Source organism: Pezoporus wallicus, unplaced genomic scaffold (assembly GCF_028554395.1).
Source record: "Pezoporus wallicus isolate ANWC-B61680 ecotype Strahan unplaced genomic scaffold, APGP_CSIRO_Pwel_v1 scaffold_13239, whole genome shotgun sequence".
NCBI lineage: Eukaryota > Metazoa > Chordata > Aves > Psittaciformes > Psittacidae > Pezoporus > Pezoporus wallicus.
The window spans coordinates 7478000-7494103 of record NW_026642052.1 but is presented as its reverse complement, the minus strand read 5'-3'; the positions used below and the strand labels follow the sequence as shown (position 1 = coordinate 7494103).

The window sequence follows — 16104 nt, the reverse complement described above, 5'->3', positions numbered from 1 at the left end:
CTATTTAACCGTTTAAATTCATTTTAATACTGTTTCACCATACATCACTTTTACTTTATTTCATACAGACATAAGAACTGAAAGGGTTCCGAAGACAACTGATGGGTCAGATTATCATTTTCCCGGTTATCGAAAAGCAGTTACTTTGATTCTGTTTACTTTACTCCCAGAAGCTGCGATGAAACCTTCATTTTGCAGCTAATACATTTTATTTCATAGTCCACAAGCACCCCATGAACCTTACTTTTCTCACTTCTTTACTGTGTGGGGTTTGATAATTTCAGTTGAAACATTTCACACATACTTAGCCTGTGCTTCTCCTTAATTTTAGCTTTAGAGATGATGAAGTGTTCTTTTTCAATGTGCTATAACATCACCAAACATATTTCACACAGCCCTCACAATGTTTTCCAGGTAATTCTGTGAAATTAACTGGTAGATGTCCATTCTTCCTGTTTTGAAATAAACTTAGAGTATCAAAGGTTTGTGATACACATACTTTCTTTCTAAACAAAGAAGACACTGGGTTTCAATGAAATTGTATTTCAGTTGAGTTTTCTAAAATATCTCAAAATGCAAATTTTCAGAAACCTGTGAGCAGTGTGTATTCACTACATGTATCAGTCAATTTGGAGAACAATGATAACTGCATTTGTTATTCCCACCTTCCAACATATGTTAATTGCTGGTACAGCAGAATATCATATTTACGCATGTTTATACAAAAATCATCCATCCAAATCAAAAGCTGAAGAGCCAAGCAGTTGTTTTGTGTTGTGACAGTTCACTTGACCAAAGTAGTTCTGTGTAGATTTATTAGTACATGATATCTTCTGCTGTAACATTTGCTTCTTCTGTTTTAGTCTTAATTTTAGGAAAATGAATCCCACTAATGGCTATTAGCAGCAAATTCACTGCATGTGCTGTGGCACTTGCCACACAAAGCCAAAAAGAGTCTTCAAACCTTTCTTCTAAGACAACGAATTGAAAGACATTTTCCCGAAAACTGGCAATTCTTTCTGTGAGGTGGTGAAGTTTCACAGCAGCCATAAAGCTGGTGACTGCAAGTACTAGAAATCCACCTGCAATGAAATGAAACAAGGCAGATTATGGTTGGGCTTCAGAAGACTTATTGAATACAACAGTGGGTGTGATACAGAATAGGGGTGGGTTTAGGTATGGCTTAAACACCTTCAAAATGCTTAGTTTTTATTGTATGGCCAAATGTTGTACCAGTGTTGGTAATAAAGTCCTTCCTTCAATGGTACAGACAGAGCCTAAGGACTGGCATTCACAGCTCCTGTAAAAAGGTGACAGATGCGAATTCACTGCTACCTTCATTTTATTCACAAGTATTTAAGTCAAGGAAATATTCAGTAAGGCAAGATAAGGGACATTTAACATTGTGTATGAATGTGACTGGTAAAAGCTACTGGTAAATGCTGTTACCTGCAATGAAGTTCCAAAGGCAAACTCCTGCTGGACCTTTAATAGCCCGGTAAGGAACTTTTATTGTGTTAAGAATGCAGAATCCAAAACTGACCAGAGAAAAGGAAATGGCCACACAGAGGAACATTATAATGATCACGTGCAGGCCTGTATTCAGCTTTTTCACCATGTGTGGGAAAACTGTCAAGGAAAGAAAACGTCATCTAGTCAGTGTGTGTTTTTTCTTGACAACAGTAAATATCACACTGTGCTGGTGCTACAGACTTAAATTATACTGAAACAAGACCATCTTTTACAGAGGTGATCAATTCAGGTAATTACACACACCTTAGTTCATGATGCTTTGTCACTACATCACACAAACTAGGGATATTCTACTACAGGAATATCCTTTACAAAGGTCTGTGAATAAGGACAGGCTTAAGTCCTGCTTAATTTATCTACTTGTGTTAATGTCTTTATCTCTGCTGTAGAATTAATTAGTAATTAATTAATTAGAAAGTTTATTAAAGAGTCCAGAAAGCTGTACAGAGATTAAAGGAGACTGCCTACTTTTTCCTCATTCTCTCTGACAGGATAGGGTGAGAGAACTGGTATGGTATTTCTGAATGCCTCAGAGGAGCAGAGCAGAGCTGGAAGAGGATTGACCTGATGGCTGGTCTGCCAGCCATTCAAATTCACTGGACAAAGTAATTGAGTGTGACTGCTCTGCCCATGTAATGAAGTTGCAGCTGCAGTCAGAGCTTGAGCAAGACTTGGTTATTGTAAAAAGTGACTAGTCCACATTCATCTCAACAACTGATCCAAGTTAAGGTTGCTCTGATTCTCTTCATTCCTCTTAAGTCCCACAGTCCTGCCTGCCTTTGAGTTTTTAGAGCGGTGCTGTGCAGTTGTGTAGTCAGCCATGATCCTATGGGAAACTAATGGGTTTTTTGGTATGTTCATTTTTTTGCCAGCTTAACTTCCTAACCAACTTCACTGCAACAACTCCCAGAGCCATTGCAAAGGACTGGGCAGGACAGCATTCCTGTGGGCTACAGAGAAGATGAGGCTGCAGCAGCTTCAACTTGTATCGGTTTAAGTCACGGTGGATCCACACACTGAACAGAAAATCATTAATGCAAAATAACATTTTCACTGTAGTACATGATGTGCAAAAACTGGGTAATCACCCAAAGTACATATCAGTGTCTGAGTGGTTTTGAGATCTCAAGAAAATCTTTTAAGTTAAAAAAAAAAAGTAGAAATTCTTACAAATGTATTCAAGAGTTCAGTGTTTTGTTTTTTTTTTTTCTCCAAAGTTACAAGGAAAAAAGGTAAAAATGTCTTCAACACATTAATAAAGTTAGGAGTGTCTGCTGTGGCAGGCAGCTGCATTAGGAAAGCTAGAGAAATGCAGAAATCTGGCCAGCTAAATAGATCTCTGCTTCTTAAAGGAATAAAAAGTTTAAGGAGTTCAACAGAGAAGGTGAGGACAGAGGCATAGAGAGATTGTAGAGCAACACTTGGCATAGGAAAGAGTCAGTCAAGGGGAAGGTGTAATTTACAGGGTCATCTCCAAATGACTTTCACTCCCTTCACAAGACCAACAGGAAACCCTCAATCTAGCCTTAGGGATTTCCCTCCCCCACCTCCATGTCTTTATTTCAGGATATAACAGAACACAACTGGTAGAAAAAAAGCCCAAAATGATAGATATTTTACATTTGCACTCAGATCCCAAACCATAAAAAAACACAGGTCAGCCACAAATACAAATTTAATAATAGTGATTTGCATTCTATGAGGTCTTTAAACAAAAGATGTTTTTAAAGTTGAACGTGACATCAGAGTAAAGATTCAACCAAACTTGTACTTACTTGTGAACTGGGAGCGCCGCCCGCCCAACCCACACTGCCGAATTTTGCCGCCCTGGAAGAGTCCATAGTAAATTTCTCCAATGAACTTGACCAGCTCTGGATCTGTGGCATTGACCAAATCAGCTCCTGTTTTGCAAAGGATCTTCCCAGTCATCCACTTTGGGGTCCCCATTGCAGCAACAATCAGGATAAAAGACACAAAACTTACTAGGGAAGCCAAGGCAAATAAAGTCTTTTTGAAGCAGCCAGGCATCCTAGTGTTTTCAAGGAATCATCACCAAGGCCTCTGTACAGCAGGCACGTCTCCGTTCTTTCTCATGCTCCAAAATTCACAGATGAAGAGCAGGTTCTTCAAAATACATCTCATTGTACTTTGAAGCTCCAGAAATTAATCAGTACAGTTAAAAATCAAATGAACAATGTATTTTGCTGCGATAACATCCTGAAATAGTTGCAAGGAACAGCTTTGTTATACTGTAGAGAGGCGATGCTTGTTTCTGTGGAAAGTAATCCTATATCTATTGGCTGGCTAAGGTTTCATCAGCGGTTTAATTGTCCTGCTCAAATGACATCAAGTTCTTTACTGTAACCTCATGGGAAGAAAATGAGGAGCAGAATCCGGTTTTTTAGATTGTTAAACGTGGGTAAGTAGCTGTGTGCGGGGAGCCAAGCATTAAACCAGGCGATTTGGCAGCTGGGTTCTCCGGGCTCACTCCCCTGCTCACTCCCACCCGCCTGTGCATGTCAGTGCCGCCGGGGCGGTGCAGCTCGGCTCGGAACGGAGCCATCCCATCTCGGCCTGCCAGCCGAAGGAGGCACATCACCGGTGCTCCCCGACGTGCTGCATACGGACCCTCCGAACACATGCGGTTCCTGCCGCCCGAGGGACTGAGCTAAACGGCGTAATCCAAACTACAGGCGCGACCCACGGGTGCTGAACAAACCTGCCTGTAATTGCCTGCACTTCTACTGTTACCGCTACTTCAGCCCTACAGGGACCTCTGTAACCGCTAATTAATTAATTAATCAATCAATCAATCAATCAATCAATCAATTAATCCTGGCGGTAACACGGTCTGTCGCCTTGGCTGGGGGAGCTGTGAGGGTGGATGCCTACAGATAGGTGCCGACCCCTCAACACCACCGCCGCAAGGGTGCGGAATTTCCTGAGGTAAAACTCTCCCCGCTGCACCACCCAAACCCCAGCTACGGCTCGGCCAAGACCCCGCGACTGCTCCTCCCCCTTGCCCCGGAACTGCAGCAGAAGGAGGACGTTCCGCCCCCTTCGGCCCCGCCACTGCTACCGGAGTCGGGCGCTGTCGCCTTGCACCCGCCCCCCGCGGGGGCAGCCCCCATGCGCAGGCGGGGCTGGCCGGCCACCCAGCCGAAGTGCTGGGCAGCGAAGTAGTGCTGGAGCTAAAGTGGGGCGGGTTGGGCTGGGCTGGCAGCGAGCATGGCCGCGGCGGGCAGGGTGCTGGTGTACGGGGGTAGAGGCGCGCTGGGGTCCCAGTGCGTGCGGTACCTCAAGTCCAGGGACTGGGTAAGCTCCGGCCGGGCGGGAGGTGGCGAGGCGGGGAGCGCTCCCGATCGAGGGGCAGCGTGAGGCGGTTCGGCGGCCGGGGCTAACGCGCTGCTCTCTGCAGTGGGTGGCCAGCATCGACCTGGCGGAGAACGAGGACGCCAGCGCCAGCGTGGTGGTGAGGATGACCGACTCTTTCCCCGAGCATGCTGAGCAGGTGGGTTGGCGCGGGGCGGCCTGAGGCGGTGGAGGGGGGCGGCCAGCCGCTCCTTCGTGCTCTCGCCCCTGCGCTCTTGCCAGTGCTGCGGCCGCAGGCAGGAGGCGGCTGCAGGGATGGGTCCGGATTCGGGCAAGAAGCAGCTGCTGTGGGCAAAGGAGCTTACCGGTGGCGGTGCCCTCAACCCGAAGATCATCACATCTCCTTGTCACTGTTTCCTTCTTTATTATTTGTAATTTAATTGCATGCATGAATATGCAGAAAGAGCTTGAGGTGAGATTTTGGAGGTTCAGCACCTAATGCAATTTTGTGTTACTTTTCTCTTGGCGACTTGAAAAGTCACAGGCTGAATCAGGTGAGTATAACGAAGATGAATTTGGACACCTTAAAATGCAACAACACTTCTCTCGAATGTCCTAAATCTTAAATACATAGTTTGTAGGTAAGAAGTGTACTCAAAGCATGCAAGCTCTATGCCCCGATGGGATATGTAGAGAATACTCTGGTTTCCACAAAGGTGAATATGGGAGAATCCAAGCTAGCCTAAAAACTGTTCTGCTTCATTCTCAAGGGATGGGATTTAGTTTTTAATTTGTAACTTTTGACTCTATTTTTCTTGTTAATAAACTGAATCATTAGCCAGTGTTTTCTTTATGTGTACTAATTCTTAAGGCTGTTGAAGAATAATGAGTTTGTAACGTATTTTTCAATGCTCAGCTGTTGTGAAAACCAGTGGATGTTTGTCTTTGTTGAGAGACAGGTTGTGTGCTTTTCACTTTGGCAGAGAAAATTGGTAGGCAACACATTGCCAACTGTGAAGTCTTGTATTTGAAATTGAAAAATATACTGGATATTTAAAAGTATACAAATATAAATTTAGGGGCCAGACTTGAACTGATGGTTGTAGTCTAGATAGAAGCAATAAAAAGGCTAATTTTCAGTTGTTCGTTTCTTGCACTGTCATCAAAAGTGACACCTGTAGTCCTGCTCAGACCTGGAGTTTCATTTTCAATGTTAAGCAGCACCATACCCAGAGAAGAACCTGTCAAAAAGTAAGTCACAAATAAAAACTGTTAATGATATGGGTCAGGGTCAGATCTTTCAGTCCAGCTAAAATCAGTTATTTCCGGTACTATCATGCACTGTACAATCTGACCTTCTTTGGGCTGACTTTCATCTGTAGTTGTCTTTCAACACAATTACTTTGAGTTCATATGGATCATAAATGTTAATTTTATACAGTTATTTCAATTGCTGTGTGTTGTGTTACTTGGCTAAAAAGAGGGTCAGTCTTGACATTTACTTCTGTGCCTTACTCATCCAGCATTTCCCATGCATCTTTGTTCTGTGTACTGTAGGTGACAGCAGAGGTTGGAAAACTCCTTGGTGAAGAAAAGGTGGATGCAATCTTGTGTGTAGCAGGAGGATGGGCTGGAGGCAGTGCCAAAGCTAAGTGTAAGCCTTTGGTACATGCGTGTCAGTAAACACATGAATGGAATCTGAGAGGAATCCTTAAAAATCATGGTAATAGGGATATTTCAGATGGTCTCTCTTCCCAAGTCCAGAAGAGGACATGAGCGTAGAAGTACAGAATGACTCAGTCACAACGCTGCTTAGTGCTTCTGTGAACTTTTGCAGTTAAATTTGCACAGCACTCGGTATTCTCAGTAGTACTTGATATGCCAGTTTGCTCTGAAAAAATCTTGATGCACTTTATGAAGGAGTTCAATGTTATTAGCTATGAACTAACTTCTGCTGAGTTTACCTGTATCAGGCAAGTTACATAAAACAATGGCTGGGCAGAAGCATCAGTGTTGTTTCCCAGTTCATTGCTATATGCATATCAGTTCAGTTGCCTCCTGTAGTTCTCTGAGCTATTAATGTGCAATGCAGTGTTGGAAGGGGCTGTCTAATGGCCTGAGATCATGCTACAGAAAAAAAGCCTGTAGACATGGAATATTCAGAATGAAATTTATACTTTACCTGCTAGTGTAGAAATACAATCAAAATACTCATTTTCTGTCTGGAGGAAATCTGATAAAATGCGTTCTGTTCTTCCCCCATTCCAGTTTGGACATTAAAGGCAAAGATTTCTCTTTGAAGAATGGCAAGATGGAAAGGCATATGTGCTTATGCTACAGCTGCATTATGTTAGATTGTTAGCTTAAATAAGACACTTTATCATAACCATGATTTATAGTGATGGTGTTGATAGAGTAGTAGGGTATCTAGGTGGTTGGCTTATACCACAGTTATTTAGACTTGTTCCGTATCGTGTTACGGAAATGGTCATCCTTTAATACTAGAATCTTCGGCATTATTGTTTTTCTTTATTTCCCATGTAGATATTGATAATAAAACTATTGCTGAGAGTTCATATTTTGCTTTCATTTGAAGTTACTGTTGTGCCTCCCTTGTAGGCTGCCTTACCGGTGATTGCAGCACACTTGCTTACTCCAGTACGTAGGTGCACTGGAACAGTCATTTGGTACAGTGCAGATACGTGTGTCTTCGGTATTCCGTGCCAGTGTCAGGCAGACAGGTTGTTTCTTGGTTTATGAAGTAATCTGACAATGAGAAATACTTTCTTGTTGGACTCCTTTGTTTCTTGGAGTCTTCTGTCTGCATACTAGTGGAGCATAGTTCTTTTGCAGTCAGTGAGGAAGTTATGAAAAGAGTCAGATCTTGCTGCTATAAGGTGGGGTGAGGCTAATGTGAGAGTTCCGAGATCCTTGACACAGATTGAAGCAACCTTATAGGAGTTTCAAGAACTTGGAAATCTGAGCCATTAATGGAGAGCTAATGGAACTGTTTTGTGTGAGTTTGCTTTTTATTTGTGGTGGTGAAAAAGTAGGTAACTGCCTAGAATGTATGTTGTAGAGTTGGGACTTGGAGCCTAAAGAAAAGGGAGATACAAAGGACATAAATTGGTATTTTAGCCAATGTGGAAGTAGAAAATAGTAGAAAGCATGTTTCCTGTTGTATTCTGACAGTAAAGAAATTAGAGTTAGAAGTCTTCTAACTTTTAATTGATTTTACTAATTCTCTTCCTAATCAGCTTTATACAAAAACTGTGATCTGATGTGGAAGCAGAGTGTTTGGACATCGACTATTTCCAGCCACCTAGCCACAAAACATCTGAAAGAAGGTGGCCTCTTGACTTTGACAGGAGCTCAAGCTGCTTTGTCTGGAACCCCAGGTAAAATGCAATACATGGTAACTGCTTGGGACATCAGCAGTTACAGTTAGGGTGAGCATTCTTATTTATGAAGAAGCAATTTCACTGTCCAGTTTCTTGACATTTAGTACTAGTGGAAACACTGAAGTGTACTTTTACAGGTAACAGTATAGAATCTATTGACGCTGGAGTGCAAACAAAATCTATATTTAAATAGTATCCTTGACCATGGTGAAATGTACTTGGCTAATACATGATACAATAGAAAAAATTTGGAAAATAATTCTCAGAAGAATAGAAGCCCACAGCAAGCTGTAAAGATATTGGTAGAATAACAGAATGGTTGGGATTGGAAGGGACCTTAAATCTCATCTAGTTCCAATCCCCCTGTCATGGGCAGGGACACCTTCCACTAGACCAGTTTGCTCGAAGCTCCATCCAACCTGGCCTTGAACACTGGCAGGGATGGGACATCTGGAGCTTCTCTGGGCAGCCTGTTCCAGTGCCTCAAATAAAGTAAAATGTCCTGTTTGTGTTCTGAAAGGTAGAGTCCTTAGTTGCCCAATTTTTCCATTGGCAATGACTCGGCTAATTCTGTTGACTCTGTTTGTCCTGTTCATATTCCGATTCCCATCTGCCTTTGCTTCAGACACAGATAAGCTTGTTGACCTTCAGCTTTGACATCTGCTAGCTATTTAATACGAACTTTACTGGGTTTTTCATCTTGCTCCTCACCAGGTTGGTCTGCATGGAGGAAGACATCTGGGAGCAATTTAACATTAAAACAAGGCAGCACTGACACAAGCCCACATGCAGGGAGTGGAAAGGTTTTGAGACAAATACTCGTATTTCCCAATCTTTTGTTAGCGTGACTTTAACTATATTTTCATGAGACATAGGTACTAAAATTTTAAAACATTCATTTTATGAACATCCCTGAAGGCTGTGCCTGAAACTGTTTGGGGAAAAATAGGCTATATTTTCTAGTTAGTGGTGTATCTTGTATGCTTAGAGCTGCTTCTGGCATAGTCAGAAGATAAAAGGCTTATTTTATGAGAATAAGCAGATGCGTAATTTACAGTGTACTGCTGCTGACTGTATACAAATGAAAAATGTGAACTCCAGCAAACTTTCCTGTTTGTTATTTGGTGGTTTTGGGGGAGGTAGGGACCACAGCACAGGAAACAGTGATTTACTTTCATGTTCTGAACTAGCTGGTTTCAGCTAGTCTGGATTTTTTCCTGAAAAACACAGCAGTGCTTTCGGCAAACACATGCAACTCATTAACATCAGGAAGAATTGGGAAAGAGATGTTGCCCAACTTTTGCAAATAGGACTTAATGGGTATGTTACTACAGCCCTTATGGAAGGAGTAATCTTTTTCTTGTTTGCTATTAGCATGGTTTTTCTTTTGCTGTGTGAAAATGTTGACTTGCATGATGGGAACTGAATAATACTGAAAATCACAGTTACAGAATCAGTCTGACAGTAGTGGCTACGGAATGTAGAAGCATGAACAGGTTAAAGAAGACTTCGAATGTTTGGTTTAGACAGGACAAGAAGGGAATGCCATACAGTTGCAAGTATCTTTATCATAACAATAATACAAGCTTGCTCCTGCTGCCCATGATTCTCCTGATAAAAATGGAATGCTACATTATGTCCAATTGGATATAGTGGAGACACTTCTACAGTGTAAAGGTACCTTTGTAAATTTGATACAAAATACTTCCTCAGGAACACTGGAAAGGGGTTGTGTGGTTATATAAATGGGTAGAAAGGCATCCAGTTGTATAGATGAAATGCATTTGTTTTCTTATGTGCTTAGTCTGTGTCTGGACTGCTTGGCAGAACATACTGTGAGACATCTCAGACCTGTAGCACCCTGATTGTCCAGATGTTTACCCAACCAGTGCACCTTATGCTCTCATTCCTGTTGCTCTTACACTGCTGAGTACTGTTTGCCTGGAAAGCAGCAGTGTTCAGGAAGAAATTCTTTTACACACAGATTATTTTCTCCCATAGTAGGTAGGGAGGTGTTGTAGCCTTTTTCAAAGGGCTTGTCAGATTTGGCATGCTGACCAAGTGAATTACAGTTCTGGAGAGAAGTGAGCTGTATCTGTTTGGGTCAAAACCCGCATAAGATGAAAATGAATGGATGATTGCCTTTAGTAACATCTACAAGCATTTTCACAGTTACTTTATTAGATTTGTGAGGTTAGTTAGCCCTGTAGATCACATCTTTCAGGGTATGTTTGGATACATTAACTTACTACTTAACTCTGTAAGCTGCTAATTTCTGTGATGCTTCCTGGATGCCTAGTAAGAGCTTCTTGGTTTTTTTTTCCTTTTATTTATTTTTTTCCCCTTTTAATATGTATGTTTTAATATGTTTTAAAAATCTGATTCTGTTCTGGCAGTGGTAGGTGGTCTTAAACTTCATGTTCATCAAACAATCTGAGGTTTTTTATTAAACTACTGATGGCATTGAAAGCTGTTTTGATTGTGCTTTAATTTGCCTGTTTTTAATTGTCAGGGATGATTGGCTATGGCATGGCCAAAGGAGCAGTACATCAGCTGTGTCAGAGTTTAGCAGGTCCCAGTAGTGGCCTGCCGTCTGGGTCTGCTGCTGTTGCCATTTTACCGTAAGTGATTGCACAGTTGCTTCTGCGTAGTTTTACTTGATTATTGCTGTAACCTGGAGTCACATGAATGTGCTTGTGATGTCCTGTTCACAGGGCACAAACAGCTTCTCACACCTATTCACAGCTTCATGCAATTCACAGAGAAAATGTTGGTTTTTTTTTTCTTTCCTTTGTAAAATGGTAGTGGATGTTAGGATTGAAATTTGCCTTTAAGCAGTTCAACCATAGCTGTGCATTAACATGAGGTTTTTTGATTCTTTTTTTCCAGTATAGACAGAACTCTGAAAATGAGATGAGCTATTCAGCACAGTTGTAGATTGAACCATGTGATACTAGTAAAGGGTAAATAGTAAAGCAAAAGGATTACTTGACAAGTTTTGACTTGGTTAAAGATGCTTCTTCATAAGGTGTTGCATAACTAAGCTTGATCAGTAAAATTAGATCATTTTGGGGATATATGGAAAGAAAAAGTTTAGCTTGTATTTTCCTGTCACAGCTTTCTTTTTGATGAGGAAAGCTAGAAAAGTAGCCTAGAAGATCTTCACTCTGTCTAAACTCAGCAATTCTGTTGCCAAAATGAAAAGTATTTTTCTTGCCAGGTTCATATCTAATTCAGGACCAAAAACTACTAAAGAGTCCTATATAGGGGTTTAGAACACTATCTGAATTCTCCCTGCTTTGTTTTCCTAACACACAAACATCACCTTCTACAGAGCCATATGGACAGGCAGACACCAATATCACTGGACTCTTGGGTCTTCTGCATTTGGATACTTCTCATACAAAACTGGTTTTGAGTGAAGTTTTGAGAGAGTAATGATACCTTGGATTATCAACAGTATCTCAAGGAAGGAGTTGTAAAAAGTTCACCCCTTTATCACTGTATATAGCATAAATATATATCATCAAAGTCAAAGCTTCCTATGCTTGTGCACTTAACCTCTGCATTTACAGCTGGCATGAGGCTCTGTGAAAGCATGGCTGTACTGTGCATGTGCTGTGCAGTACACCTGAGCAAGCTTGTTGCTGTCTCTTCCTGTCTGCAGGAGAGAGACTAGAAGGGAGCTATGGACTGAGTGATTGCTCTAATGGGCTGGATTTCATCAGCAAGCCAGGAAGGTGAGGGCTTGTAGGTTGGAGCCTTTGGTATATGTTGAAACTGATGGCTGTATGTTCTCAGCACGTGGAGGATGCAGGAAAAATCCATACCACGTGGTCTAAAAGGCAAGCATATGCTACAGTGCTGAATAGAAGCAGGTGGCACTCATCAGAAACATGGTGTATAATTAAAAGGCTTATCTTTTTTAATCACAGGGTTACCTTAGATACACCAGCAAACAGGAAATCAATGCCTGATGCAGATTTCAGCTCCTGGACACCCTTAGAATTCATTGCTGAGTGAGTATCAGCATGGTAACTAAGCAATTCCTCACTGTCCCTTTTGCTGCTGTATCTTTATTGCATGTTCTCTCTAAATAGCAGTCTTGGATTTGAGTGGCTTTTTACTTCCATCATCTCATTTTGTGTGTTTTTCAGTCACATTGGGTTTATTGCACAGGCTTCTTAACTGGAGAAAATCAGCCCAACTATTTCAACTGCAGCATCTCTACACCAGTTATTCCAATAAGGGAGATTGCCTTAAGCAGTCGTAAGCCAGAGAACCTCATAAAGCCTGTAGACAAATTAAACTACAGACAGCAGATGCAAGAGACAGTAGTCTGGCTTAAAGGTGGACTGCAAATAGGCATGGAAACTTTGGGATTCTTGTTTTTCTGTTAAACACTCTATGCCCAGTCTGTGGTGTGTTCATTTCTCAGCTGACAAAATTCCTGCTCTTGTTTAGAAAAATTTAGTCAATATGTTTGTTTCTTTTTTTTCTGCCATCCACAAAGGCTTTTCCTGAATGTTGTTGCAAAATGGTGAGATTCCAACTGTAGCCTGCATAAGAGCAGGCTGGGATTGCCTTGCTTACTGTGTGTCACTCCTCTGGTTAGAGAGGGTGCCGCACGAGTGCTGCTTTCTGCTCTGTGATTGGGAGTAGCAGAGATCCTACTGAGGGTGAGCTGTCAAAAGGAAGAAAATAAGGACACAACGAGGGAAACCAAACATGGATCTACATTCATACATTGTAAAGGGCTTTACTCTTACACTTTTTAAAGTCCTTTAGAGCTGACACTGAAATTGCATTTACCTGTTGCTAATTGTTCAGGGAGTAGTTTAGTTCTGACATTAGATTTTGTTTTTTTGTGACTTTTTAAACTTAGAGTGGGAAATGGTTTTGTGAGCACCCTCTGCAGCTGTTTGATGTGGCTCTTTAAAAAGCCCCATTGAGTTGGCCTAAAAACATTTAAAAAAAGGTCTTTAGTTTATTGTGCTTAACCAGATGTTGTGGTTTTACTTTTTTTTTTTAAGTCTTTTTTCCACATGGAAGAATTAAGTTGATTGTTTTGGTTTGTTTCTTAAGTTCTAATTCCTGAACTTTTAAATCCTGTTTTGAAAATGGAAAATCTTGCTGGCTGTGGAAGAAAAGCATGATGTTAAGTGTTGGTAACATCTGCATCTTGGGAAGGAGGCAGAAAAACTCTTCCCTACCGGGCACTTGAATGTTGTGCCATTGTGTCAGATGGCAGGACATTCCAGCATGGCTGTTACTGTGTCTGCAACATTGGAAGGGTTGATGGACCTGAAAAATACACTGTGCTTTCTGTATTATATTTTGAGCAAGGAGTTTGTGTCTTGGTAAGAAGTGTTCTGGTGTGTTACCTGAATGAGTCCACCTTACTTTGCAGTACTTTGGATGTCTTAAGGCTTTGTGTGCTTCTGCTGAGACCAGTGAGTTACAGTGGCCTATAGGAGACTAGTGGGTTTAGCAGCTCTGTTATAGCCAAAGGCAACTTAAGTTGCCTTTCCTTCCCCTTTTCAGTATTTGTTTTTGAGCTTGGAAATAACTCACCTCTTTGGCTTGCCACTTGGATGTTTTAAGCTCCTGGACTTTTCCTTTGAGATGTAAAAATCCTGTGTGAGCTCTGTAAAGCCCTATGGATTTTTCTGAGTCTGTGGCCAGTTCGGATGGCCTGAATCCAGTTATGGCACTGCTAGTTCACAATGTACACGGAAATCACCAGAGAGGGCAATATGAGAAGAAGTAAAACTAATAGGCTTTTATCTTATGTTTCCATCAGTGTACCTGATAATATATTTTTTTTCCTCTTCCTAACTCTGTTTTATCCATTTATTTTGAAACAGAACCTTTTATGACTGGATAACGGGAAAGAATCGGCCAAACTCAGGAAGCCTAATCCAGATGGTGACTACAGGAGGGAAGACTGAACTAGTTGCGGTAGCACATCTTTGATGTAAGCCTCTTAAGGTGGTGGAACTTCAGCAGAGGAGAAGCTATGGGAAGTCTGTGTGCCACTGATTTGGGTGGTCTTCTATATCCATTAGTTATGTCATTAATAGAACCAGTTTTCAAGTAATATTTCTGTGCTGCCAGTGTGATCTGTCAGCATTTGTTTACCAACAAGTATCATGTATTTGTCTCTAAATGCAAGTTGCAGGCTTGAAAGTCTGTGTGTGTCCTAATTCTGAGCATTGTATGCTGACTTGCCTGTTTTCTCTGAAATGGGAACTGTGCTTAATTATGTCATGTAATCACACACATAATGGTTGGATTGGTTTTTTTTCTCAGTCAGTAAGTGTTCCTGGCAACTTCCTGTGAAACTTCCAGTAGTCTGTGTCTTTGTCAGGAGATTTATCCCTGCCCCTGGATATTGTGTTGGCTGTAACAGCACGAAACATTGCAGTAGGGTATAATGTCTTAGTCTGGTAACATTTTTCTTGTCAGTGTTTCACTTAAGTTAACGGAACTCTGTAGAGAATACACACCTGAGAAGGAGGTTTCTAATTTGCCTTACAGCTCATAAACTGCTGTCAGTCATTCTGTCAAATGATTAGTATGTCTTTGTGTTAGTCATGATGGTTCTTTACTCTTCCAAGAAGCAAAGTGCCGTAAAAAAGTACTAGAAAAATATATATACGCTTCTATTTGAATAGAGATTTTTTTTTGTGCTAAATAAATATATATTGTTTTATGTGCTGGACTGTCTCTATCATTGTAACCTAACTATCTGCATAACATTTTAACCAATTTAATTGGACTTGCAGTTTGGTTATGGCAGGGGACTTTTCACTTCCTTCCTTCTGAGCATGCTGCATAAAACACATTTCTGTAGTAGAGGTGCACAAGAGCTACAAGCTGTGCACAGAGGCAGGCCTTCAGCAGGAGCAAGTGTTACCTTTAATCCAGCTACATTGTGTGGAAATACAGTTTGGTTGCCCAGTGAAAGTATTGTCTAGTCTGAGCATAGACTCACATGAAACCAGGACTGTCAGATTTATTGGAACATCTTGAAAACAGCTGGATATGCAAATTTGTATGTACAGTCTCTATGCACTTTTTTTTTTATATTCAGGTTTAAGGATTTATCATCATGAGTCAGCAAATCTTTCCCTTGTTTCCACTAGGAAGAGCTGATATATGTCCTTGTCAGTTTTACCATGGTCATATGGTTGCATGATTGCCTCTTATGGAATGGCTGTCCCTTTACTTACTTTGTTTTGCTGGTTGCAAAGGTGTCGAACCAGTCGAGAACTGTCAATTCTTGAAGCTGCTTTGGATTCTAACAGAAGACTGCCAGCTGTGCTATTTGACCAGCGGTTTCTGCAGGCTGAGAGTACAGACAAAAGCTGCAAGACACTGATAAGGAATGAAGCACTAAAGTGTTACTTGGTTATCCTGGAAAAGGGAAGAGCTGTCCTACTACAAGCTTACCTGACTCAAAGGCTTCCCTTTTCCAAGCTAGCTGAATTTCCAAGCTGCCTTCAAGTCACTGTGTCATGTTGTCTTGCAAGCATCAATTGAAATGTGTCTCAGAAGCTGCCTGAACCACAGATCAAACTCTTGAATGGTGAAGGAAGAACAGCTGGGATTCCAGATGTGTTTTATACGGCTGGGTATGAGCACAGGGCCAAGGACCTGGCAGGCTGTATGGCTCAAAGGTACTTTTGCAGAGCTTGCTGTGGCAATAGATGGTAACACAGCAAATAGGACTAAGATGAGCAGAGAATATTACTTGCTAATGGCTACAGGGGATTTGCATCTTTTGTAGGTTATGTGGACATACCCAGGCCTTAACATTGCTATTAATAGGAGGAGAAGGGGAAACCGGATTTAG

At 41.4% G+C, this 16104-nt stretch overlaps 2 protein-coding genes across 4 annotated transcripts; one reads left to right on the top strand and one right to left on the bottom strand.

The window, feature by feature from the left end:
* Window positions 1-251: 251 nt before the first annotated feature.
* Window positions 252-4010, bottom strand: CLRN2 (clarin 2). 2 transcript variants are annotated; one of them, XM_057426666.1, is made up of 4 exons: window positions 3587-4010; window positions 3309-3465; window positions 1450-1629; window positions 252-1082 (listed from the first exon to the last, which is right to left on the bottom strand). In XM_057426666.1, exons 2-4 carry the CDS (start codon window positions 3460-3462, stop codon window positions 817-819), a joined length of 600 nt encoding a protein of 199 aa, XP_057282649.1. In that variant the 5' UTR covers window positions 3463-3465; window positions 3587-4010; the 3' UTR covers window positions 252-816. The 2 variants fall into 2 exon arrangements, with proteins under 2 accessions (XP_057282649.1, XP_057282647.1); XM_057426664.1 differs by lacking the exon at window positions 3587-4010 and having other exon boundaries at window positions 3309-3570.
* Window positions 4011-4714: 704 nt separating this feature from the next.
* Window positions 4715-14961, top strand: QDPR (quinoid dihydropteridine reductase). 2 transcript variants are annotated; one of them, XM_057426661.1, is made up of 7 exons: window positions 4715-4848; window positions 4952-5044; window positions 6403-6499; window positions 8103-8243; window positions 10759-10867; window positions 12182-12265; window positions 14114-14961. In XM_057426661.1, exons 1-7 carry the CDS (start codon window positions 4762-4764, stop codon window positions 14220-14222), a joined length of 720 nt encoding a protein of 239 aa, XP_057282644.1. In that variant the 5' UTR covers window positions 4715-4761; the 3' UTR covers window positions 14223-14961. The 2 variants fall into 2 exon arrangements, with proteins under 2 accessions (XP_057282644.1, XP_057282645.1); XM_057426662.1 differs by lacking the exon at window positions 8103-8243.
* The last annotated feature ends 1143 nt before the right edge of the window (window positions 14962-16104 follow it).